The 23,704-nt window shown below is 56.4% G+C and overlaps 1 protein-coding gene across 1 annotated transcript in view; it reads left to right on the top strand.

Moving 5' to 3' along the window:
- LOC127586914 (uncharacterized) overlaps positions 1-23,704 on the top strand; it is an 80,808-nt gene that overhangs the window by 43,889 nt on the left and 13,215 nt on the right. The window contains exons 3-9 of the mRNA XM_052044942.1: positions 11,074-12,069; positions 12,392-12,564; positions 15,778-15,821; positions 18,525-18,663; positions 19,413-19,604; positions 20,560-20,791; positions 22,244-22,298. Coding sequence (XP_051900902.1) covers positions 11,074-12,069; positions 12,392-12,564; positions 15,778-15,821; positions 18,525-18,663; positions 19,413-19,604; positions 20,560-20,791; positions 22,244-22,298 — 1,831 coding nt within the window. The remainder of the gene's footprint in view (positions 1-11,073; positions 12,070-12,391; positions 12,565-15,777; positions 15,822-18,524; positions 18,664-19,412; positions 19,605-20,559; positions 20,792-22,243; positions 22,299-23,704) is intronic.

Below are 23,704 nucleotides of genomic sequence, written 5' to 3'. Positions count from 1 at the left end.
TCAGACACAGAGTGAAGCTCCCTCCACACCGTCCCGTCACACACTGCCGGGGTCAGACACAGAGTGAAGCTCCCTCCGCACCATCCCGTCACACACTCCCGGAGTCAGACACACAGTGAAACTCCCTCCGCACCGTCCCATCACACACTCCTGGGATCAGACACAGAGTGAAGCTCCTTCCGCACCGTCCCATCACACACTCCTGGGGCATGGGTTAAATTGCAAAAGCTACAGTTTTTCTCGAAAGCCACTTCCTTTCTCTGCTGGCTCCTTTGGGAACCCGATCGCCTCTCTCTCGAGTACACGGTTCCGGCTGAGACTCTTGCAGCAACCTCAGGAGATCCCCAGCTAATCTAAAATGAAAGCGTGTTGTGCAAGGTCAGTGGCAGAGCAGTGTGTGCACCTGATCGACACACGCTGGTGAGGGGAGCAGGTGGCCATCGTGAACAAGCCGAACGGTCCCACAAGGCACGGAGACGGTAGCCCTCTCTCATAACCCGAGGGGTCCTGAAGTTTCACTATGACTCTCTCCCCCTCATTACTCTGTTGCATCTTCCTGTGTAATTAGATTCAGAGAGTCATGGGGTTGTGCAGCCCGGAAACAGGCCCTTGGGCCCAACTGGTCCATGACAACCAAGACTCCCATCTAAGCCAGTCCCATTTGCCTGCATATGGCCCATATCCCTCTAAACCTTTCCCATCCGTGTACCTGTCCAGTGTCTTTTAAACATAATTGTAGCCACCTCTCCCACTTCCTCTGGCAGCTCATTCCATATCCCCACCCCACTCTCTGAAAAACCTGCCCCTTTAAATCTTTCGCCTCTCATCTTCAACCTGTGCCCTCTAGTTTTAGACTCCCCTACCCTGGGAAGACGTCTGTGATCGTCCACCTTATCTATGCCCTCCTCCTGATTTTATGAACCTCCGTAAGGTCACCCCTCAGCCTCCTTCGCTCCAGGGAAAGCCCAGTCTGTCCGGCCTCTCCTTATAACTCGAGCCCTCCAGTCCCGGTAACGTCCTCGTGAATCTTTTCCGCCTCCTCTCCAGTTTAGTGACACCCGTCCCGTCTCTGGGCGAGCAGAACTGCACACAACACTCCAGGTGCGGTCTCACCGACACCTTGTCCAGCTGTAACGGGACATCCCGTGCCTGATCTAATCCCCTTTCCAAAGTTCCTTTTGAATCCAGATCCCAGCGTCGGCAGTTTCCTGGGTCTTCCTATTGTGTCTGCTCCCTTTAAACACAGAACACAGGAGAAGGCCCTTCGGTCCGCAATGCCTCTGCTGTTCACAGTTCCTATTTAAACCAATCCCTTCTGCCTGCACATCCCTCCGTTCCCTGCACATCCACGTGTCTGTCTAACAGCCTCTTAAACCCCTCTATTGTATCTGCCTCCACCCCCACCCCTGGCAGCCCATTCCGGGCACCCACCGCTCTCTGTGTAAAAAACTTGCCCCCGCACATCTCCTTTGAACTTTCCCCCTCTCACCTTAAATGCACGTCCTCTGGTATTAGACATTTCAGCCATGGGAAAAAGGTTCTGACTGTCTATCTATCTGTGCCTCCCATAATTTTATAAACCGCTATCAGGTCTCCCCTCAGCCTCCGCCGCTCCAGAGAAAACAACCCAAGTTTGTCCAACCTCTCCTTGTAGCTCATGCCCTCTAATCCAGGCAGCACCCTGGTGAACCTCTCCTGCACCCTCTCCAAAGCCCCCCACACCCGTCCTGTAACGGGGCGACCAGAACTACACACAATACTCCCAGTGCGGCCTGACCAGAGTTTTATACAGCTGCAACGTGACCTCCCGACTCTTGTACTCGACGCCCCCACCGATGAAGACAAGCGTGCCGTACGCCTTCCTCACTGCCCTGTCTACTTTTGTGGCCACTCTCAGGGAGTGAGGGACTTGGACCCTGAGATCCCTCCGTACATCGATGCTCCTCAGGGTCCTGCCTTTTACTGTGTTCTTTCCTCTTACATTTGACTTCTCGAAGTGCATTGCCCCACACTGGGCCGGGTCACACTCGCTGCAAGAACACACTGCCCTCCTCTCCCTGCTCAGTACTTTGTTGAGCGCCTTTGTCCCTTGTCCCGCTAACTGTCCGACGTGTCTGAGGAATAGCGGGATGGAACATAGTCAGAGGAGGGAGAGCATGGCGGCCCTTGTGTATAACCACACACCCACACTGTGGAGTGGCGCAGCGGATAGTGCTGCTACCTCTCAGCTCCAGAGACCCGGGTTTGATCCCAACCTCCGGCGCTGTGTGTGTGTGTGTGTGTGTGTGTGTGTGTGTGTGTGTGTGTGTGTGTATGCGCATGCGAGAGTGTCAGGGCGCGCGCGCGTGTGTGTGTGCACGTGTGAGAGTGTCAATGCGCGCGTGTGTGTGTCAGTGCATGTGTGTGTGTGTGTGTGTCAGCGTGTGTGTGTGTGTGTGTGTATGTGTGTGTGTGTGTCAGCGTGTGTGTGTGTGTATGTGTGTGTGTGTGTCAGCGTGTGTGTGTGTGTGTGTATGTGTGTGTGTGTGTGTGTGTGTGTGTGTATGTGTGTGTGTGAGTGTGAGGGTGTGTGTAGTTTACATGTGGGTTTCCCCCAGGGGGCTCCGGTTCCCTCCCACATCCTAACGATGTGTGGGGTCAGTGGGTTAATTGGGGGAATCTGGGGGGAGTTACACACACACACACACACACACACACACACACACACACACACACACACACACACACATATCCACAGACATACGGGTGCGCACACACACACGCACAGACACTCAGGTGTGTTGCTTGAAGTGCCACACACAAGACGCAGGCGCCAGTGATGGTGGGAGGTGTGTGACGGATAACGCGAGGGACCGGGGTGAGTGAGTGAGTGAGACAATGAGGGAACAAAGGAGTGAAACTGAGAGCCACAAGAGGCGGCGAGAAGCAGCGAGGGGGCTCAGAGGCACAGGAAGAGGTCGGGGCAGCAGCACAGCTCTCTCGATGTGTTCTGCCTCAGGCTTGAAGATGCGCGAGTGGGTGGAATTTACTGACATTACCTCCTCCCGGGGTTAGTCAGAGCTGGAGAGCAGCAGCTCAGTCAGAGCACGATTCCTGTCATAGTGAAACACAACACAGGTCCCACACCCTCACTGGTCCCAGCACCAGGCAAACCGATCCAGGACGTCCCGAGCCAGCAACCTGGCCCATGCCAGTCCTGCCAGCCCTCATCCCATGTAACCCAACCCTGGAGTGTGTGATGGGACGGTGTAGAGGGACCTTCACCCTATTCCTGACTCAGGGAGTGTGTGATGGGACGGTGCGGAGGGAGCTTCACCCTGTGTCTGACCCCTTTTTTTTTATTAATTACCTTTATTACAAAATACAATCTACAATACTACAACAAACAGAGACAATAACAGTAACTAACACAGTTGCTAACATGAACTAAACTAAATTAAAATATTCCCATCCCTACCAAGGATGGTGCTTATCCCCTGCGGTGCCCAACAGTCCCGGAACGCCTCCATGGTATCCCTGGACACCACAGTTCCCTCTCCACAGTTACCCAGGCACGGACATAACCCCAGAACATCCCTAGACAGTCCACCCGGGCGGCACCTTCCGCTACCCACTTCCAGGACCCACGGATAGCTATCTCAGCCAGCCCCAGGAGCAAGTTTACTGAGACATCCTCAGCCCTCCTTGCCCCCCTCCTTACTGGATGACCGCAATAAATAGGGGTGGGGCTAAAGTGCAACCAGAAGGCGAGGAGCAGCCCCTGCAGGTATGCAAAAAGGGGCTGCAACCTCGCACACTCCATGTACGTATGGTACACGGTCTCCTCTAGCCCACAGAAGTGACAGTCAGCTGGGAGATCCGCGTACAAACTAATAAACTTGTTACAAGGCACTGCTCGGTCTGTGTCTGACCCCGGGAGTGTGTGATGGGATGGTGTAGAGGGAGCTTTACCCTGTGTCTGACCCTGGGAGTGTGTGATAGGACGGTGTGGAGGTAGCTTCACCCTGTGTGTGACCCTGGGAGTGTGTGATGGGACGGTGTGGAGGGAGCTTCACCCTGCGTCTGATCCTGGGAGTGTGTGACGGGACGGTGTAGAGGGAGCTTCACTCTGTGTCTGACCCCGGGAGTGTGTGATGGGACGGTGTGGAGGGAGCTTCCCCCTGTGTCTGACCCTGGGAGTGTGTGATAGGACGGTGTGGAGGTAGCTTCACCCTGTGTGTGACCCTGGGAGTGTGTGATGGGACGGTGTGGAGGGAGCTTCACCCTGCGTCTGATCCTGGGAGTGTGTGACGGGACGGTGTAGAGGGAGCTTCACTCTGTGTCTGACCCCGGGAGTGTGTGACGGGACGGTGTGGAGGGAGCTTCACCCTGTGTCTGATCCTGGGAGTGTGTGACGGGACAGTGTGGAGGGAGCTTCACCCTGTGTCTGATCCCAGGAGTGTGTGACGGGATGGTGTGGAGGGAGCTTCACCCTGTGTCTGACCCCGGGAGTGTGTGACGGGACGGTGTAGAGGGAATTTTACCCTGTGTCTGACCCTGGGAGCAGCTGAAGTATCTGAAAGGTGGGATGTGTTCGATTCTCCGAGGAGCAAACGTTGCTCTAAAAAAATTGGTGCACTTTTTCTCAAGCTGCCAGAAATGGGTTAAGAGAAACTGTGATCAATGTGTTAGAATTACAGTGTGATGTTATCGACGGCGTCTGGAGTGGGCTTTACTGAGCCCTGCTTCCTGCCCCCTTCCCCGCATCTTTCTAGTGGTTTTGAAACACGTAACATAGGTTTTTGTCAAGAACTGCGGCCACTGCACCCCAGCCGTGAGTTGCACAACCCTGGTGTCTTGTGGCGCTATATTTACTCCCTACACCTCATCCGTTTGAACAATGCTGTGCAATGTCTGTGTGACCCATACTGGCGGATATCGAGTGGTGTGTGTGACAGTGTGTGTGTGTGTGTGTGTGTGTGTGTGTGTGTCTGTGTGAGTGTGTGACTCTGTGTGAGTGTATTTGAGTGTATGAGTGTATGTGTGTGGGTGTGTGTGTCTGAGTGTGTGTGAGTGTTTAAGTGTGTGTGTGGGTGTGTGAGTGTGTGAGTGTGGGTGTGTGAGTGTGTGTGTGTGAGTGTGGGTGTGTTGTGCGGGGTGGTTCACCCAGTGGGTGCTCGGAGGCTGCAGCTGACGGGTGCAGCTCCTCCGTGGATTTTGCTCCCTGTTTATTCTGTTGCGGGGACGTGGGTGGGCAGTGAGGAACAGTCCCTGCTGATGCTATGTGACTGGGTCATGGGGAGTCAGTGCACCAGGGCAGAGGGCAACCGGGACCCCTCCTGGGCACTCGTTCATCGCCGTACACATGGCACCCATCGACCATCTTCTCAGGCACTGGGACACACTCTCTCACACACTCTCTCACACACTCTCTCACACACCCTCTCTCACACACTCTCTCTCACACACTCTCTCACACACTCTCTCACACACCCTCTCTCACACACTCTCTCTCACACACTCTCTCACACACTCTCTCTCACACTCTCTCTCACACACTCTCTCTCACACACTCTCTCTCACACTCTCTCTCACACACTCTCTCTCACACACTCTCTCACACACTCTCTCTCACACACTCTCTCTCACACTCTCTCTCACTCTCTCTCACACACTCTCTCTCACAGTCTCTCTCACACCCTCTCTCTCACACTCTCTCTCACACACCCTCTCTCACACACTCTCTCTCACACACTCTCTCACACACTCTCTCTCACACTCTCTCTCACTCTCTCTCACACACTCTCTCTCACACACACTCTCTCACACACTCTCTCTCACAGTCTCTCTCACACCCTCTCTCACACACCCTCTCTCACACACACTCTCTCACACACTCTCTCTCACAGTCTCTCTCACACCCTCTCTCACACACTCTCTCTCACACACTCACACACTCTCTCACACACTCTCTCTCACAGTCTCTCACACACCCCTCTCTCACACACCCTCTCTCACACACTCTCTCTCACACTCTCTCACACTCTCTCTCACACTCTCTCTCACACACTCTCTCACACACTCTCTCACACTCTCTCACACTCTCACACTCACACCCACTTTCTCACACTTTCTCTCTCACACACACACTATCTCTCTTACGCGCACGCGCACACACACTTGACCTTTCCTTATGTGTCTCGCTGGCACCCTCTTTACGCACACAGAGGTGCGCCCTTTCCACACTCCTGGCTCCCTCGTCCTCTTACACACCTCACACTCATGTGCAATGCTCTCCCACAGCCCTCACGTGTGAGCCTGCGCACACATCCCTCACACACCTACAGTCCTCGCACGCTCACACTTGTTATCACCTTACGTGCCCAACTCTCATGTCTGTGACCCTGTTTACACTTCCTACTCACACTTACACACTCAGCACATATTTCCACTGCACGATTGTTCATGGACAGTCCCTGCCACACATCCTCCACACTGGGAAACCCCTCCACACCCCGCACTCAGTGTGGGGTCACCACACCTCACTCAGTGATGCTTACACCCTCTCCGGCTCTCCCTCGGTGTGAGGGAGCCTCCCTCCCTAATGGTCTCCCACCTCCACACCAGCCCCTCTGGCTAACACACCAACCCCTGCCCCCCACACTCTGACCCCCCCACCCTGAACACCCCCCCATGACCTCCCACACCCTGACCCCTACATCTTGACCCCCACACCCTGACCCTTTGCACCTGACCCCCCTGCACCCTGACTCCCCCCATCCCTTGACTCCCCTACTCCCTGACTCCCCCCACACCCTGGTCCCCCCACACCCTAAACCCCCTGCGCCCGGACCCCCACACACCATGACCTCCCGCACCCTGACCCCCACACCCAGCACCCAACTAGAGACCCCCAGTCTCAGGAGCAGTGCAGAGTGAGGTGTGGGGCGAGGGAGAGAGAGAGAGAGGGAAATAGTGAGAGAGAATCAGAGAGAGGGAGGAGAGAGAGTGAGAGAGAGAGAGACAGAGACAGAGAGGGAGAGGGAGAGCCAGAGAACCACTCGAGCTCTGTGGTGAGGAGGGGAAGGAAGTTTCAGTCTGATTCAGCCGCTGCGAGGTGACTTCACGGGGAGCCAGTGAGCTGATGAGACCAGGAAACAGGAACGGACTGAATATCATCGGTCAGGAAGGACCTGGCGATGGTGGGTGAGGTGCTGAGGCAGGGCCGGCTCAGCAGGGCGGACAGCGGGGGCCTTCAGCTAACTGCCAGCCGGAGGTTGGTGCCACAGAGGCAGGCATGGAGGGCAGGAGGTACCCAACGCCGTGCCGAGCAGGGGTAAGTCAGTCGGGGGGTGGGGGGGATCTTGCCTCCCCCCCCCCCCACCCCCGGCTACGCATCCCCGTGGGGGGGGGGGGGGGGGGGGGGAGGTGGTGCGCCTCTGTCCGAAGCCACTGTGCTCACGCAGGGCTGCCGGCGGGGGGGGGGGGTGGGGTTGTCCGGCGTTACCGTCCTTGGAGGGTTTCGCGAGGAGGGGGTCGCACGGGTGGGCTCGCATCCCCTTGGGGTTCAGCGGGGTGGCGAGAGAGCACGGAAACAAGCCCTGCAGCCCAACCAGTCCGTGCCGACCGAGATTCCCATCCAAGCCGGTTCCCTCTTGGCCCACGTCCCTCTCAACCCTGCCCGTACAGTAGGCCTGTCCGAGTGCCTTTTAAATGCTGTTGATGTAGCCTGCCTCGCCCACTTCCTCTGGCAGCTCGCTCCGCGTACGGACAGAGAGAGAGAGAAGCTGCGTTAACCGTGCAGGTTGAGCAGAAGTGGGAAAGTTGGGGTGAAATTGCCCGGCGTTTGGGGATGTTAAATGTGCTCCAGTCACAGAGTCCCCACAGTCCCTTCCCCAGCAGCCTCACACAAACAGTTTCCTGCCTTCAGCTGCCCAAGTTACCTAGAACACTACAGCACAGTACAGGCCCTTCGGCCCACAATGTTGTGCCGACATTTTATCCTGCTGTAGATCTATCTAATCCTTCCCTCCCACACAGCCCTCCATTTCTCTATCATTCATGTGTCTATCTAAGAGTCTCTTAAATGTCCCTAATGTATCTGCCCCACAACCTCTGCCGGCAGTGCGTTCCACGCACCCACCACCCTCTGTGTAAAAAACTTACCCCTGACATCCCCCTTATACCTTCCTCTAATCACCTTAAAATTATGCCCCCTCATGTTAGACATTGTCGTCCTTGGAAAGGTCTCTGAGTGTCCACTCGATCTATGCCTCTTGTACAACCTCTATCAAGTCACCTCTCATCCTCCTCCTCTCCAAAGAGAAAAGCCCCAGCTCGCTCAACCTATCCTCATAAGACATGCTCTCCAATCCAGGCAGCATCCTGGTACCCTCCTCTCCTCTGCACCCTCTCTAAAGCTTCCACATCCTTCCTATAATGAGGCGACCAGAACTGAACACAATACTCCAAGTGTGGTCTGACCAGAGTTCTATAGAGCGGCAACATCACCTCGCGGCTCTTGAACTCAGTCCCCCCGACTAATGAAGGCCAAACACTCATACGCCTTCTTAACAACCCTATCGACCTGCGTGGCAACCTTGAGGGATCTATGGATGTGGACCCCAAGATCCCTCTATTCCTCCGCACTGCGGAGAGTCCTGCCATTAACCGTGTATTCTGCCTTTGAATTCGATCTCCCGAAGTGAATCACTTCACACTTAACACTTGTTCTGGGATGCCAAGAAAGGGAAGAAGGGAGGGGTGAAAGAGGCAGGGCCAGAGAGTGTTGCAGAGAGGAACTGAGTCACACACCGGGGAAACAGGCCCTTCGGCCCAACTGGTCCATGCCGACCAAGGTCCCCATCTAAGCTAGACCTGTTTGCCCGCCTTTGGCCCATATCCCTCTAAACCTTTCCTGTGCATGGACAAGTGCCTTCTACATAGAACACAGAACAGTACAGCACAGGACAGACCCTTCGGCCCACAATGTCTGTGCTGAACACGATGCTGAATTAAATGGAATCCCTTCTGCCTGCACGATGCCATCTCCCTCCATTCCCTGCACATCCATGTGTCTGTCTAACAGCCTATCAAACCCCTCAATCGTATCTGCCTCCACCCCCACCCCTGGCAGCGCATTCCAGGCACCCACCGCTCTCTGTGTAAAAAACTTACCCCGCGCATCTCCTTTGAACTTTCCCCCCTCACCTTAAATGCATGTCCACTGGTATTAGACTTTTTGACCCTGGGGAGAAGACTCTTGCTGTCTACCCTGTCTGTGCCTCTCATAATTTTGTCAAGGTCTCCCCTCAGCCTCCGCCACTCCAGAGAAAACAACCCAAGTTTGTCCAACCTCTCCTTATAGCTCATGCCCTCTAATCCAGGCAGCATCCTGGTGAACCTCTTCTGCACCCCCTCCAGAGCCTCCACATCCCTCCTGTAACGGGGCACCCAGAACTGCACGCAATTGAGGGAGCGGTGTAGAAGGAGAGTGTTGCTTCTCGTCGTTACCTGAGCTTCCCCCGCTCAACGGAATCCTTCCCCAGGCCAGGCTGGATGGTGTCAGTCCGTCTGCTTCTCCGGAGCTTGTGAATTCCTCGCTGGGACTGCGTACCCAGGGAGACTTGCTGGGACCACATTTTGCAATCCTGGTCTCTGTGTGATGTACGGAGTCAGCGGCCTGAAGCAGAACTTCCTGGAACTGGATATAAGCAGCTTCCGAGAAGGTTTACTCGACCATACCCGGAATATATGTGTTGTCTCGTGAGGTGAGGTGGACAGACTTGTAACAGAATCAGAATCAGGTTTATTATCACTGACTTAGATGACGTAAAATGTATTGTTCTGCGGCAGCAGTACAGTGCAAAGACATAAAATTTACTATAAATTACAAAATAAATAAATAGTGCAAATGAAAAGGAATAACAAGGGAGTGTTCATGGGTTCATGGACCCTTCAGAAATCTGATGGTGGAGGGGAAGAAGCTGTTCCTGAATCATTGAGTGTGGGTCTTCAGGCTCCTGAACCACCTCCCCAATGGTGGTAACATGAAGAGGGCATGACCCGGGTGGTGAGGGTCCTCAGTGATGGATGCCACTTTTTGAGGCACCACCTCATGAAGATGTCCTCGATGGTGGGGAGGGTTGTGCCCATGATGGAGCTGGCTGAGTCTACAACCCTCTGCAGCCTCTTGTGATCCTGCACATTGGAGCCTCTGTACCAGGCGGTGATGCAACCAGTCAGAACGCTCTCCACCGCACATCTGTAGAAATTTAGAATCTTGTTGACAAGAGGGAGAGGGGACTGGATTGAAGCAAGATCCCAAGTGGACAGGGTGGGTTGGGAGAGGTGTCTCCTCCTGTGAGAGTCTAGAACGGGTGGGGAGGAATCACTGTTTAAGAACAAGGGGTGACCCATGTACAATGGAGATGAGCTGAGATGTTTTCTCTTGGAGAGCAGTGGGTCCTTGGAGCTCCCAAAGGGAGGCGGGAGCAGAGTCGTCAGACGTTCTTAAGGCAGAGGGAGACCGGTTTTCGATAAGCAAGGGGATGAAAGGTCACCCAGGGTGGGTGGGGGACATGGAGGTTACAGTCAGATCAGCTGAGACCTTGTGGGGCGGCGAGGGGGGAGCGCCGCACTGCGGGAGGGACGGCGAGGGGGGAGCGCCGCGCTGCGGGAGGGACGGCGAGGGGGGAGCGCCGCGCTGCGGGAGGGACGGCGAGGGGGGAGCGCCGCGCTGCGGGAGGGACGGCGAGGGGGGAGCGCCGCGCTGCGGGAGGGACGGCGAGGGGGGAGCGCCGCGCTGCGGGAGGGACGGCGAGGGGGGAGCGCCGCGCTGCGGGAGGGACGGCGAGGGGGGAGCACCGCGCTGCGGGAGGGGTGGTGGGGCCACCTCTCTCTCCCTCTCCCTTTCCTGACTCCTTCAGCCTCCCCATACCCCTCCCCCTCTCCTTCCCCCCACCTCTGGCTCTTACCTCCCCCTCCCTCTCCCTCCCTATTTCCCTCACCCCCCCTCAGCCCTCCCCCCGCACCCTCCCCCTCCCTCCCCCCTCACCATACAACTTTCTAACCTCCTCCCTCTCTGTTTTCTAGCCCGGGACCTCAGACCCCTCGCTGACCAGCCCTCCGCAGACCGCACGCGCCATGTCCGAGCAGCTGGGAGTGACCGCGCCGGGAGACCGCACCCCGCTGCTCTTCTACGACCGCCACTGCCCCCACTGCTGGAGCTGGAGGGGGGCGGGGGCAGCGGGGTGGTAGGTGGGGGTGGCCAGCCGGGCCCCCACTGCTTTGCTCCCGACGGGCTGGACCCCCTGCGGCCACCCGTGGATGCCCCCAAGATGGCCGCCGTTGCCCATGACGACGGCTGGCCAGCCTCCGAGCTGTCCGGCGCAGTGGGCCCCAAGCCGGAGATGGCGGGCGCCCACAGCCCAGCCGGATTTGCCGGCTACGAGGCCTCCTACGAGGTGCCGGTCGCCAGGAGGATGGACGGGAAGCTGGACTCCTTCAACGAGGCCTTCCTCCGCCGGAGGGCGCTGGGTCAGGGGTCAGGGGCCGCCAGTTGTGTGCAGACACCCACCCTGAGGCAGATGTTGACAGAGAAGACGCACCCCCCTCACTACCTCCACCCCAGGGTGTCCCAGGGCCCTCACTACCGTCCCCAGGAGGCCCCGAACCTGCACTGTGGCCTAGCGCAGGCCCGTCGCATGCCGGCCATGCAGCTGGGGCCACAGTCGGCCTTCCTGCAGCACTCCGCTGCAGCCACACAGCAAGGGGAGCACCCCCAGCACCGCCAACAACGCATGCTGGGTGAGGGTGAGCCACCGGCCCAGGCCGCTCACTCCAGCCCCTGCAGGGGGCACATCCGCCCCTCTTTCCACCCGGCCGCCACGGCCCAGTTCGGCCGTGGGGCAGAGCAGCGGGCAGGGGGCCCGGCCCCGGGCGCGGAGGGCAAGAGGGAGCACTTCGGGCTGGGGGTGGCCACCGGCCAGCAGTACGTCTATGGGGGCAGGCCGCACTACCGTCTGCAGGAGCCACCGCGGGAGGCGATGGGCGCCCCGCTGTACCAGCACAACAGCCACGGGTCACCAGGTAACCGACGCAGGGGGCGGGGGCAGGGAGCAGGGGTCAACGGGACAGCGGGGTGCCAAAGCTGTGTGGGTTGTGGGGCGTGTCGGCGTCCCGGTGAGGGGGGTGTCGGTGTCACAGTGAGGGGGGGTGACATAGTGAGGGGTGGGGGTTTATTGGGGGGGTGCAAGGTATCAGTGTGTGTTTCTGGTTCCGGGATACCAGAGCTTCCTTTCCCGTGCGTTACGGGCTGCGTGTGCGGACAGGAGGGGTGACTATCCCCCGCGGCTGCTCCGTGCTTGACCGTCTCCACTGACTGCTGCCTGCTCGCTCTCCTTCCCCACAGTGCAAACCCCACAGCCCCTGGGCCCCGCCTCCTCGTCCCCACAGTATGTGACTCCCTGCCCGCACCAGGAGACCGAGAACGGCGGCGAGACCTCCTGCATCCAGCTCCTGAACCCCTCCGCCAACAAACTCCTCGCACCTCAGCTCTGCCCCACCGACCTCTACTGGGAGCAGGTAGGCTCAACCGTGGCACTGCGTCCCTGCGCATGTCTGTGTGTGCGTACACGCGCTCCCAGCGTACGCGTCTGCCTGCCCACTGCTGTGGGCCCATCCACGGATGGCATCGTTGCCTCTCCTGGGGACGCACTGGGATTGGTCCTGCCTGTTTCAATACACTGATATACCCGTTGATGTGTGGGATGGATTGGGACGATGCTCAGTACGGTCAAGGTGGGCCGAAGGGTCTGTTTCTGTGACCCTACTACCTCGAGTATGATGTTTATTGCTGTTCTGCGTTCATTTCTTTGGGGACTTTGGTGAGGTTGGAATGGCCAACATTTATCGCCTCTCCCTTGTTACCCTCTCAGTCCAGGGGAGGGACAGCTGATGTTCAGGGGTTCCAGGGAAACGAATGGGGCAAGGGGACTGAGCAGACAGCTGGAAGATACCTAGCTACAGGAAGGATGTGGAAGCCATAGAGAGGGTGCAGAGGAGATTTACAAGGATGCTGCCTGGATTGCGGAGCATGCCTTATGAAAGCAGGTTGAGGGAATTCGGCCTTTTCTCCTTGGAGGATGAGGGGGGACCTGACAGAGGTGTATAAGATGATGAGAGGCATTGATCGTGTGGATAGTCAGAGGCTTTTCCCCAGGGCTCAAATGGTGGCCACAAGAGGACACAAGTTTAAGGTGCTGGGGAGTAGGTACAGAGGAGATGTCAGGGGTAAGTTTTTTACTCAGAGAGTGGTGATTGCGTGGAATGAGCTGCCGGCAACGGTGGTGGAGGCGGATACGATAGGGTCTTCTAAGAGACTTTTGGATAAGTACATGGAGCTGAGAAAAATAGAGGGCTGTGGGTAAGCCTAGTAATTTCTGAGGTAGGGACATGTTCGGCACAGCTTTGTGGGCTGAAGGGCCTGAATTGTGCTGTGGGTTTTCTATGTTCTATATCAGGGTGGGAAGGTTAGTCATCTTCTCTGGTGGGAGAACGTACAGGCATTTCCCAGGTTATAGATTCATAGAGTCATAGACTACTAACCACGCCACACTGACCCAGATGCCCATCTAAGCCAGTCCCATTTGCCTGCGTTTGGCCCATATCCCTCCCACCCTTTCCTATCCATACACCTGTCTAGGTGTCTTTTAGGGTTAACACAGGGTCCCATTCCCGCAAACAGTCAAAAGCCTTTTTCACCACCCTGTCCGGATCGGAACTGAACAAAAACATATAAAATCTTGAGGGGCGTAGATAAGGTGAACGGTCACAGTCGTTTTCCCAGAGAAAAGGATTCAAAAACTAGAGGGCACAGGTCTAAAGTGAGTGGGAAAGATTTAAGGGCGACCTGAGGGGCAAGTATTTCACCCAGAGGGCGGTGGGTGTGTGGAACAAGCTGCCAGAGGAAGTGGTAGAGGTGGGGACAATTCCATCGTTTAAAAGACATTTGGACAGGTTCGTGGATCGGAAGGGTGTAGGGGGATATGGGCCAAATGCTGGCAAATAGAACTAACTTAGATGGGAATCGTGGTTGGTGCTGCATTTTGGAAAGGCAAATCAAGGTCGGACTTTCACGGTAAACGGTAGGGCCCTGGGGTGTGTTGTAGAACAGGGGGACCTTGGAGTTCAGGTACATAATTCCCTGAAAGTGGTGTCACAGGCAGACAGGGCGGTGAAGAAGGCGTTTGGCACGCCGGCCTTCATCAGTCAGGGCACTGAGTATAGAGGTTGGGAGGTTTGTCTTCCCAAAACACAACACCTCGTATTTATCCGAATTAAACTCCATCTGCCATTACGGTTGTACAGGACGCTGGTGAGGCCGCACTTGGAGTACTGTGTTCACCTTTGGTCACCCTACTACAAGAAAGATGTTATCAAACTGGAAAGAAGTGCAGAGGAGATTTATGAGGACGTTGCCGGGACTTGAGGGACTGAGTTATAGGGAGAGGTCGGACAGGCTGGGACTTAACTCCTTGGAGCGTAGGAGACTGAGGGGTGACCTTATCGAGGTGTGTAAAATCATGAGGGGCATCGATAGGGTGAACGCGCACAGTTTTTCTTCCCCAGGGTTGGGGAATCAAGAACTAGAGCACACAGGTTTAAGGTGAGAGGGGGGAGATTTAATAGGAACCTGAGGGGTAATGTCTTCACCCAGAGGGTGGTCTGTACGTGGAACGAGCTGCCAGAGGAAGTGGGTGAGGCAGGTACATTAAGAACATTTAAAGGACACTTGGACAGGTCCATGGATAGGAAAGGTTCAGAGGGATACGGGCCAAACGCGGGCAAATGACTAATTTAGATGGGTGTCTTTGTTAGCATGGACCAGTTGGGCCGAAGGGCCTGTTTCTGCGTCGTATGACTCTGACTCGAAAATCAGCGTGAGGGAGAGTGTCACATTCAAGCAAGCAGGCGGGGGGAGAGTGGCCGTTGGCGGCCTCCCTGACCCACTGAGCGAGCTGTGGAGTCAGCTCTGCGCTGCCGGCTCAGCTCGGCTCCACCCTGCCCGCCGGCCCTGGGGGAGAGAAGGGACAGTGGAGTCAAGGAAGATGTCTGCAGCCGGCCATTCCATCCCGTCCGTGCGTACAGGCTGCCCATAAGTCCAGGAGGACCTGCGTAAGGAAGCAGGTCCCATGACAGAACTATCTGTAGCCTGGACCATACCTTGGGACAGGGGGTGCAGGTTCAGATCGGAACCTGGCTGGGTATCTGAAGGAGGCTGGAGGTTGTGCTTGCAGAGCCGGTACGGACTCAATGGGCAGAATGGCCTCCTCCTCCCTGTCCGTCCCTCGGTGAAACCAGCACGGCGTTGATCCCCAACCACGGAGGGTCTGACCAGGGGTTTGCGGGAGGGCGGGGGAGATTGGAGGGGTTCGGGGAGGGACGGAGGGGATTTAGTTGGTGGGGGGGGGGAGGGGGGGCGTTTCTGGAGCTCGAGTGTCCGGGCAACTGTGGGTGGGGCTGGATGGACGGGAATCAGGGAGCTGGTTGGTGCCGGGGAGCTGGGAAAGGGTTTGGGAGGTGACAGCGGTGGGGGAGGATTGGGTGGATGAGGGTGTGGGGACCAATGAGGTCCTGGGACTAGAGCGGGCAGACAACGGTGGGCCACAGAGCGTGGCTGATGGACAGCAGCAGAGCCTGGGTGATTGGCTGCCACGGGTCCCTGGGCTCAGCCAATGGGAGTACGGGGCAGATGCTCCCCAGTCCACCAATGACCCGGCCTTCTTTATCCCGCAGGTACATCAGACGCCTCCGTCCTGCGGCAGGTTGGCTGGTCAAAGGTAGGGCCCTGGGAGGGTGGGGGGAGTGGGTGGGGGTGTGGGGGGTATGGTGGGATGAGGTTGGGGGTGGGGGTGGGGGAGGATTGGGTGGGGTGGAGGTTGGGAGGTGGTGGTGGGGGTGGATGTGGGTAGGGGTGGGGAGCAGAAGTGGCTGGGGGTGGGGGGTGCAGAGGTGTTGGGGTGGGTGTGGGGAGTTGGGTGGGGAGGTCGTTGGGGGTGGGTGTGGGGAGCGGAGGTGGGTGGGGTTTGGGGGGTGGGTGGAGGTGGGGTGCTGGGGGTGTGGAGGGGTTGGGGGGTGGGGTGCGGAGGTGGGGCGGTTGGGGGTGTTTGGGGGTGGGTGGGGGTGAGGTAGTTGGGGGTGGTTGGGGATGGGGGTTGGGGAGCGGAGGGGGGGTTGGGTGGGGGGGAGGTGAGTGTGGGGTGGGGGTGTGGGTTGGGTTGGGGGGCGGGGTTGGGGGTGGGGTGCAGAGGTGGGGCAGTTGGGGTGGTTTGGAGATGGGTGGGGGTGGGGGGGGTTGGGGGTGTGGTGGGAGGGGTTGGGGGAGATCCCCTCCTTGGAAGGCCAAGCTTGGGGACGGTCAGGAGTCACATACAGGCCCAGACCGGGTAAGGACGGCGGGTTCCGTCCCCAGAGGGTCTCAGAGAACCAGGTGGGTTCATCGACAGTTCGGTGGGCTCCCAAACTCTCCAGATGTCTCACCTCCCTGCACAGGAAGAGTCCAAGGAGGCCATTCATTCCGCCCGATTGGTCCATGCTGTCTCCCTGCACAGCAAGCCCATCGACCCCACTCCCCCCGTCACCTACTCCCCCCACAGTCCCGTCAACTGCCCCACAGATCCCACCCCTCACCCACACGCCAAGGGGCAATTAACCCACCGACCCCACCCGTCATCGGGACGTTGACGGGAACCAGAGCTCCCGGGGGAAACCCACCCGGTCATGGGGAGAACGTGCAAACTCCACACAGGCAGCGCCGGAGGTCGGGATCGAACCCGGGTCTCTGGCGCTGGGATGCAGCGGCACTACCCACTGCGCTGCCCTACGTTCTAGCTGGTCGGTAGGTTAACCAGCCGCTGTAAGTTGCCCCTGGGGGTAGAATCTGGGGGTGGGCAGTGGATGGGAATGAGGGGGGAGAATAAAATGGGATTAGTGTCAGATTAGTGGGGGTTTAATGTCAGGCACGGATAGGATGGGCTGAAGGGCCTGTCTCCCTGCTGTACCCCTCTGTGTCTCGGAGTTTCAATATGATTCCAGCTGCTCCTCCCAACTCCAGCGGTTATCGGCCCCACGCCCCGATCTCTGTCCTCCCTCCGAGGGATTGGTCCCGTGAATCCTCACTGCACTCCCCTCTCCGACACCAACACCTTCCTCACAGGAGGAGACCGCAAGGTATAGGAGCAGGGCTAGGCCATTCGGCCCATCGAGTCTGCTCCGCCATGCGATCATGGCTGATTTTTTTCCCTCAACCCCATTCTCCCCGTAACCCTTAACCCCTTTCCCGATCAACCTCTGCCTTAAAACACACCCAATGACTTGTCCTCCACAGCCACCTGTGGCAACGAATTCCACAGATTCACTGCCCTCTGGCTGAAGAAATTCCTCCTGATCTCAGTTCTAAAGGGACGTCCCTTCATGCCGAGGCTGTGCCCTCGGATCCCGGACTCTCCCACTGATGGAAACATCCTCTCCACGTCCGCTCTGTCCAGGCCTTTCAGTATCTGGGAGGTTTCAATGAGATCCCCCCCTCATCCTTCTGAACTCCAGGCCCAGAGACATCAAACGCTCCTTGTACATTAACCCTTTCATCCCCAGGATCATTCTTGTGAAAACCTCCTCTGGACCCTCTCCAGGGCTGGCACATCCTTCCTTAGACACGGGGCCCAAAAATTGCTCAGGAAATGTGGTCTGACCAACGCATAAAGCAAGACCAACATGCAACACTCCAGGCGTGGCCTGTATAATTGGAGCAAGGCTCCCTTTGCTCCTGTATCAAACCTCCTTCATAGAACATAGAACATAGGACACTACATCACAGTACAGGCCCTTCGGCCCACAACGTTGTGCCGACATTTTATCCTGCTCCAAGATCAAGTCTTCAGGTCAAGGTTGAGTTTACTGTCAGATGCACAAGCCCATGTGTGCACAGGTGCGGTGAAAAACTTACTTGCAGCAGCATCACAGGTACAGAGCATCAGATAAGCAGCATTCACAAGAAAAACATAAATTAAACATCAATTATACACAATTTTTACAAGAAAGAACACAATCAGAACAAAAAAAAACACAAAGTCTTCTGTAGTGCAAAGAGGTCCCAGTGTTGCTGTACTGAGGCAGTGATCAGGGTTGTGTCGGTCGGTTCAGGAACCAAACGGTTGAAGGGAAGTCGCTGTTCCTGAGCCTGGTGGTGTGGGGACTTCCTGTACCTCCTGCCCGATGGGAGCTGCGAGGAGACGGCACGGCTTGGATGGTGGGGATCTTTGATGATGGATGTTGCCTTCTTGAGGCAGCGCCTCCGGTAGATACTCCCGATGGTGGGGAGGGATGTGCCAACAGACTTTGGTAATTTCTTGCCGCCGGTTGGCTTTCAGTGGGCGGTGTGCGTCTTTGTACATCGACGGCTTGGGAGGCAGGGAAGTTTGTGGGGAAAACAGGAATTCTTTTCTCCTTTTCACTCTGCTGTTGGATGCATCCGCTCTGCACAGGAGAGGGCTCGAGGAGAAGGAGGAGGCACCCTACCCCTTCAGCTGTGGATGCTGCAAGGAACAGTTCAGGAACGCCGCAAGTTTCCAGGCCCATGTCGCTCCCGGGGCATGCATGGGGACCTCCCACCCCGTGACCCAGGTCAGTCAGCCCCCGCACAGACGTCGGAAATCCCAGATAAAGTCGGGATTGCTGGAGGACACTTATCAGGTCAGGCAGTGCCTGTGGGGTGGGGTGGGGTGGTGGGGGGGGGGGAAGACAGAGAGAGAGGGAGAGAGAGTCTCAACATTTCAGGGTCGGAAGCGGGAAGAGGAGAAAACAAGTTGATTTTAGGCAGCAGAAGAGGTGAGGAGGAGGGAATTGGATAGTCCGCAGGGAATATCTGCGGGAGGGCAAGACCAAGTACGTTGGTGTGGCCATTAAGGGGGCAGTTGAAATCAGGTCGAGCTTCTTTGTGGGTGTAACGCGTCACTGATAGCAAAGGGGCATGCCCAGGGAGGGACGATGGGCCATTTGGCCCATCGCTCCTATCCTTTCGTGTTTCCAAACGAGAAAACAACTGGGCCAAGGTGATCAGAGGGAGGAGTGTCCAGTTCTGAGGCAGAGAGGGAGGTTATCTGAAGTCAGGGGAGGATTCGTTATTGAGATGAGGGGTCCGGGAGAGTCTCCGAGGGAGACGATGAGGGAAGAGGTGAGGGAGCTCCTCCAGATGGGAGAGGAATCTCCCACGTGGATGGGGAGAGGGGCGTGGGCTACCAGGTCAAGGGGTAAATCCACCCCAGGAATTTGGGAGGGACAGGAGGAGGTGGGGGAGGAGACGAGGGGGGAAATGAGGAGGGCGAAGGGAGCCGATGCGGAGGGAAGGCTGACGGGATCCCATCTTCTCGTAGAACAATGTGCAGAAGGTCCCGAGGGATGGCTGCCACTTCTCTGCCCACCTCCCAACAAACGCCCTGGCAGCCAAGGCGCCCGCGGGCGAGAGCTGCAGGCGAGACAGCCCCCTGGCGGAGGCCTCGGGTGACTTCCTGTCCGGACAGGAAATGAGGATGCTGAGCAACATGGTCGACTACTCGACGCCTGAGGTGGGTCAGTCACCTCCATTTCCCGTCGTGCCTGTTTCCACCGCTGGCCAGCGCCGTCCCCGTTGGTGTAAACGTTCTCCCGAACTGGCAGGGTGGTGGGGGTGTCTGGAAGATGTCACGGAGAGATGGTGAGATGGGTGGTGCCCCAGGGGTCCTGAAGATAAGATAAGATTTCTTTATTAGTCACACGTACATCGAAACACACAGTGAAATGCATCTTTTTGCGTCGAGTGTTCTGGGGGGCAGCCCGCAAGTGTCTCCACGCTTCCGGCGCCAACATAGCACGCCCACAACTTCCTAACCCGTGTGTCCTTGGAATGTGGGAGGAAACCGGAGCACCCGGAGGAAACCCACGCAGACACGGGGAGAACGTACAAACTCCTTACAGGCAGCGGCCAGAATCGAACCCGGGTCACCGGCGCTGTAATAGTGTTACGCCAACCGCTACAATAGGATGCTCTGCGGTCCCGGGAAGAGCAGTTGCCGTACCAGGCCGTGTGCCATCCAGATAGGGCGATTTCGATGGTGCATCTGTAAAAATTGGTGAGGGTCATCAGGGACATGCCGAATTTCCTCAGCACTCTTGAGGAAGATACAAAAACCTGAAAGCACGTACCACCAGGCTCAAGGACGGCTTCTATCCTGCTGTTATAAGATGATTGGATGGTCCCCTAGTACAATAAAACGGACTCTTGACCTCATAATCTACCTCGTCGTGGCCCTTGCACCTTATTGTCTGCCTGCACTGCACTTCCTCTGTAACTGTAACACTTTATTCTTCATTCTGTTATCCCTTGTACTACCTCGATGCACTGATGTGATGAAATGATCTGTACGGATGTCATGCAAAGCAACGTTTGCCACTGTACCTCTGTACATGTGACAATAATAAACCAATTTATGTAGACGGGGCAAGAGGTTGGTGAATCTAAAACCGAGTGTGCTGTGCCCACAGAGTGCCGAAGGTCTCGTTCCCAAGTATCCGCCCGTGACCGTGTATCGGAGTTACCTCCGGTCCGTCAACAGCAACGCTGGTGATCTTCTTGAGCGAGCCGTGGAACCCCTCCATTACACCCCGCAGCCCATGTTAGACCCCCTGCGAAAGGGCAGCGGACTCTTCTGCAACCTGCATTCTGCCACTTCCAACAATGACCCTGCTGTTTCTCCCTACCCCTGCAACCAGTTCAGTAAGTGTCTGCTTCCTCGGAATTCCGGAATAATCGGGAGAGGGCATGTCCTGGTGAGGGCAGTGGGACTCGGGAGATCGATCGAGTCGAGTCGAGTTTATTGTGGTGTGTACAAGTGCGGTGAGATACAGGAGCACTGAGAAACTTGCAGCGGCATCACAGGCCCCAAAATACAGACAACCATGCAGGATAAAATGTACAAGACAGGGAAGGAAAAGTGTGGAAAACAGGACATGAGTGCATAAAAACACACAATCAGAGTCAGGTCCCCGGTGGTGCGAGAGGAGGTCTGCAGTGTCCCGTTGCTGAGGTAGGGTTAGGGGTGTGCAGGTTGGTTCAAGTACCTGATGGTTGTAGGAAAGTAGCTGTTCCTGAAGCTGGTGTGGAGGTATTGTGTAAACAGAGTGACTGTTTATTCAGGGTGAGGGTCGCTGTGTAACTGTACAGAGTGACTGTTTATTCAGGGTGAGGGTCGCTGTGTAACTGTACAGAGTGACTGTTTATTCAGGGTGAGGGTCGCTGTGTAACTGTACAGAGTGACTGTTTATTCAGGGTGAGGGTCACTGTGTAACTGTACAGAGTGACTGTTTATTCAGGGTGAGGGTCACTGTGTAACTGTACAGAGTGACTGCTTATTCAGGGTGAGGGTCACTGTGTAACTGTACAGAGTGACTGTTTATTCAGGGTGAGGGTCACTGTGTAACTGTACAGAGTGACTGTTTATTCAGGGTGAGGGTCGCTGTGTAACTGTACAGAGCGACTGTTTATTCAGGGTGAGGGTCGCTGTGTAACTGTACAGAGCGACTGTTTATTCAGGGTGAGGGTCGCTGTGTAACTGTACAGTGACTGTTTATTCAGGGTGAGGGTCGCTGTGTAACTGTACAGAGCGACTGTTTATTCAGGGTGAGGGTCGCTGTGTAACTGTACAGAGCGACTGTTTATTCAGGGTGAGGGTCGCTGTGTAACTGTACAGAGCGACTGTTTATTCAGGGTGAGGGTCGCTGTGTAACTGTACAGAGCGACTGTTTATTCAGGGTGAGGGTCACTGTAACTGTACAGAGCGACTGTTTATTCAGGGTGAGGGTCGCTGTGTAACTGTACAGAGCGACTGTTTATTCAGGGTGAGGGTCGCTGTGTAACTGTACAGAGCGACTGTTTATTCAGGGTGAGGGTCGCTGTATAACTGTACAGAGCGACTGTTTATTCAGGGTGAGGGTCACTGTAACTGTACAGAGCGACTGTTTATTCAGGGTGAGGGTCACTGTGTAACTGTACAGAGTCGCTGTTTATTCAGGGTGAGGGTCACTGTGTAACTGTACAGAGTCGCTGTTTATTCAGGGTGAGGGTCGCTGTGTAACTGTACAGAGCGACTGTTTATTCAGGGTGTGGATGACTACACAGGGAGATTCTTTCTTCACATTTGATGGTGACAATTATTTTCCCTTTACCCAGACGGCTTCGATTGTGTGTCCCAGGACTACACCACACCGGGGAACGGTCAGACTCCGTGAGTACACCCCCCCCTCCGTTAGCCTGTTGCCCCAGAAACAGGTCACTGCCTGTACAACGTGTGCTGCCATTCCTCAGGTACCGCCTGTAGCTGGTGGGCACGGTGCCCGCGTTAGATCTGCTGCAGGGACGGTCCTGCGACCCATAAGGGCCACCAGAGGACATTCTGCCCCTCTACCTCTCCTCTCCCACTGGCTGACTCTCCCACTCTTCCCCCAGAAATCCGTCGCTCCCACCTCCCCACAACCGACTGCACTGTGGCCTTGGGAAGGGAGGACTCAAAAATTTCGTCACTGACCCCCCCACCCTCCCCCCACCCCGGTGGAGCCGCTGACTTTGGCTTCAGAGACCCGAGTTCGATCCTGACCTCCGGCACTGTCTGTGTGGAGTTTGCGTGTTCTCCCTGTGGGATCCCCCCGGGGGCTCCAGTTCCTTCCCTGAAGTTGGTGGGTTAACTGCCCCCCTGGTGTGTGGGTGAGGGGTAGAATCTGGGGGGTAGTTGATGGGGAGAATACAATGGGATCAGTGTATAGGGGTCGGCACAGAAGGGCGTGTTTCTGTGCTGTGGAACTCTCTGCAGCTTTGGCCTCTGTTCCCGAGTCTCCATACGCACTGGCTGGGGATGGGTTGGATGCAGGTGAGGAGGAATTTTATCACAGAGATGGGGTGGGGAATAGGCCCTTCTGCCCATCCAGTCTGTACCGACCAACAACCGCTCGTTGACATGGCGCTGGAAGGGGCGCAGAGAGGACTTATAGAAACATTGCCCCACACTCCCCTCCTCCCACCATTGAGCGTCCACCTGACGCCTGTGTCCCAGCTCCAGCCCCTCCCCTCCCCTGACCACCCTCAGGCTCTGGAACCAGAACTTCGATGGTTCCTCTCCCACCCCCACGGACGCTGCTTGACCTGCCTCGGAGGGGAAGGGTGGGGTGGAGGTGGTCCCTTCCGGGCTCACGTCCGTGCGCAGGTGTCCTTGGAGAGGGAGCGCGCAGACTCTGCGGGCACCCTGGCTGAGTTCCGTGCTCGGTGGGCCCCTCAGGGCATCGCGTGTGTTGTGAACGGTGAGAATGCGATTCTTCTCTGAAGTGCTGCGTGATGCGTTTCGCGGGTGCTGTGTTGCGTGGCGCGTTTAGTCAACGTTATTTCGCTGCAGTTACATTGCTGCTTAGTTTTTCTCTTTTTCAACCTTTTTATTGAATTTCAAATGAATTCAATTGATGTCGGTAACACTAATGATTCTACATCTGATACAAAGAGATCAGGGTAACAATAACTGTTCATATTCATACCCATGAGGAGTAAAATATGTCATCTCACCCTCCCGCTCTCTTGCCAAGTGAACATGATGGGGAAAAATATTGAAAAGAAATTTAATTATATGAAGAGAAAACCCCCAAATCA

This window comes from Pristis pectinata, chromosome 38, assembly GCF_009764475.1.
Source record: "Pristis pectinata isolate sPriPec2 chromosome 38, sPriPec2.1.pri, whole genome shotgun sequence".
Lineage (NCBI taxonomy): Eukaryota > Metazoa > Chordata > Chondrichthyes > Rhinopristiformes > Pristidae > Pristis > Pristis pectinata.
This window is presented reverse-complemented; position numbering and strand designations above follow the sequence as displayed.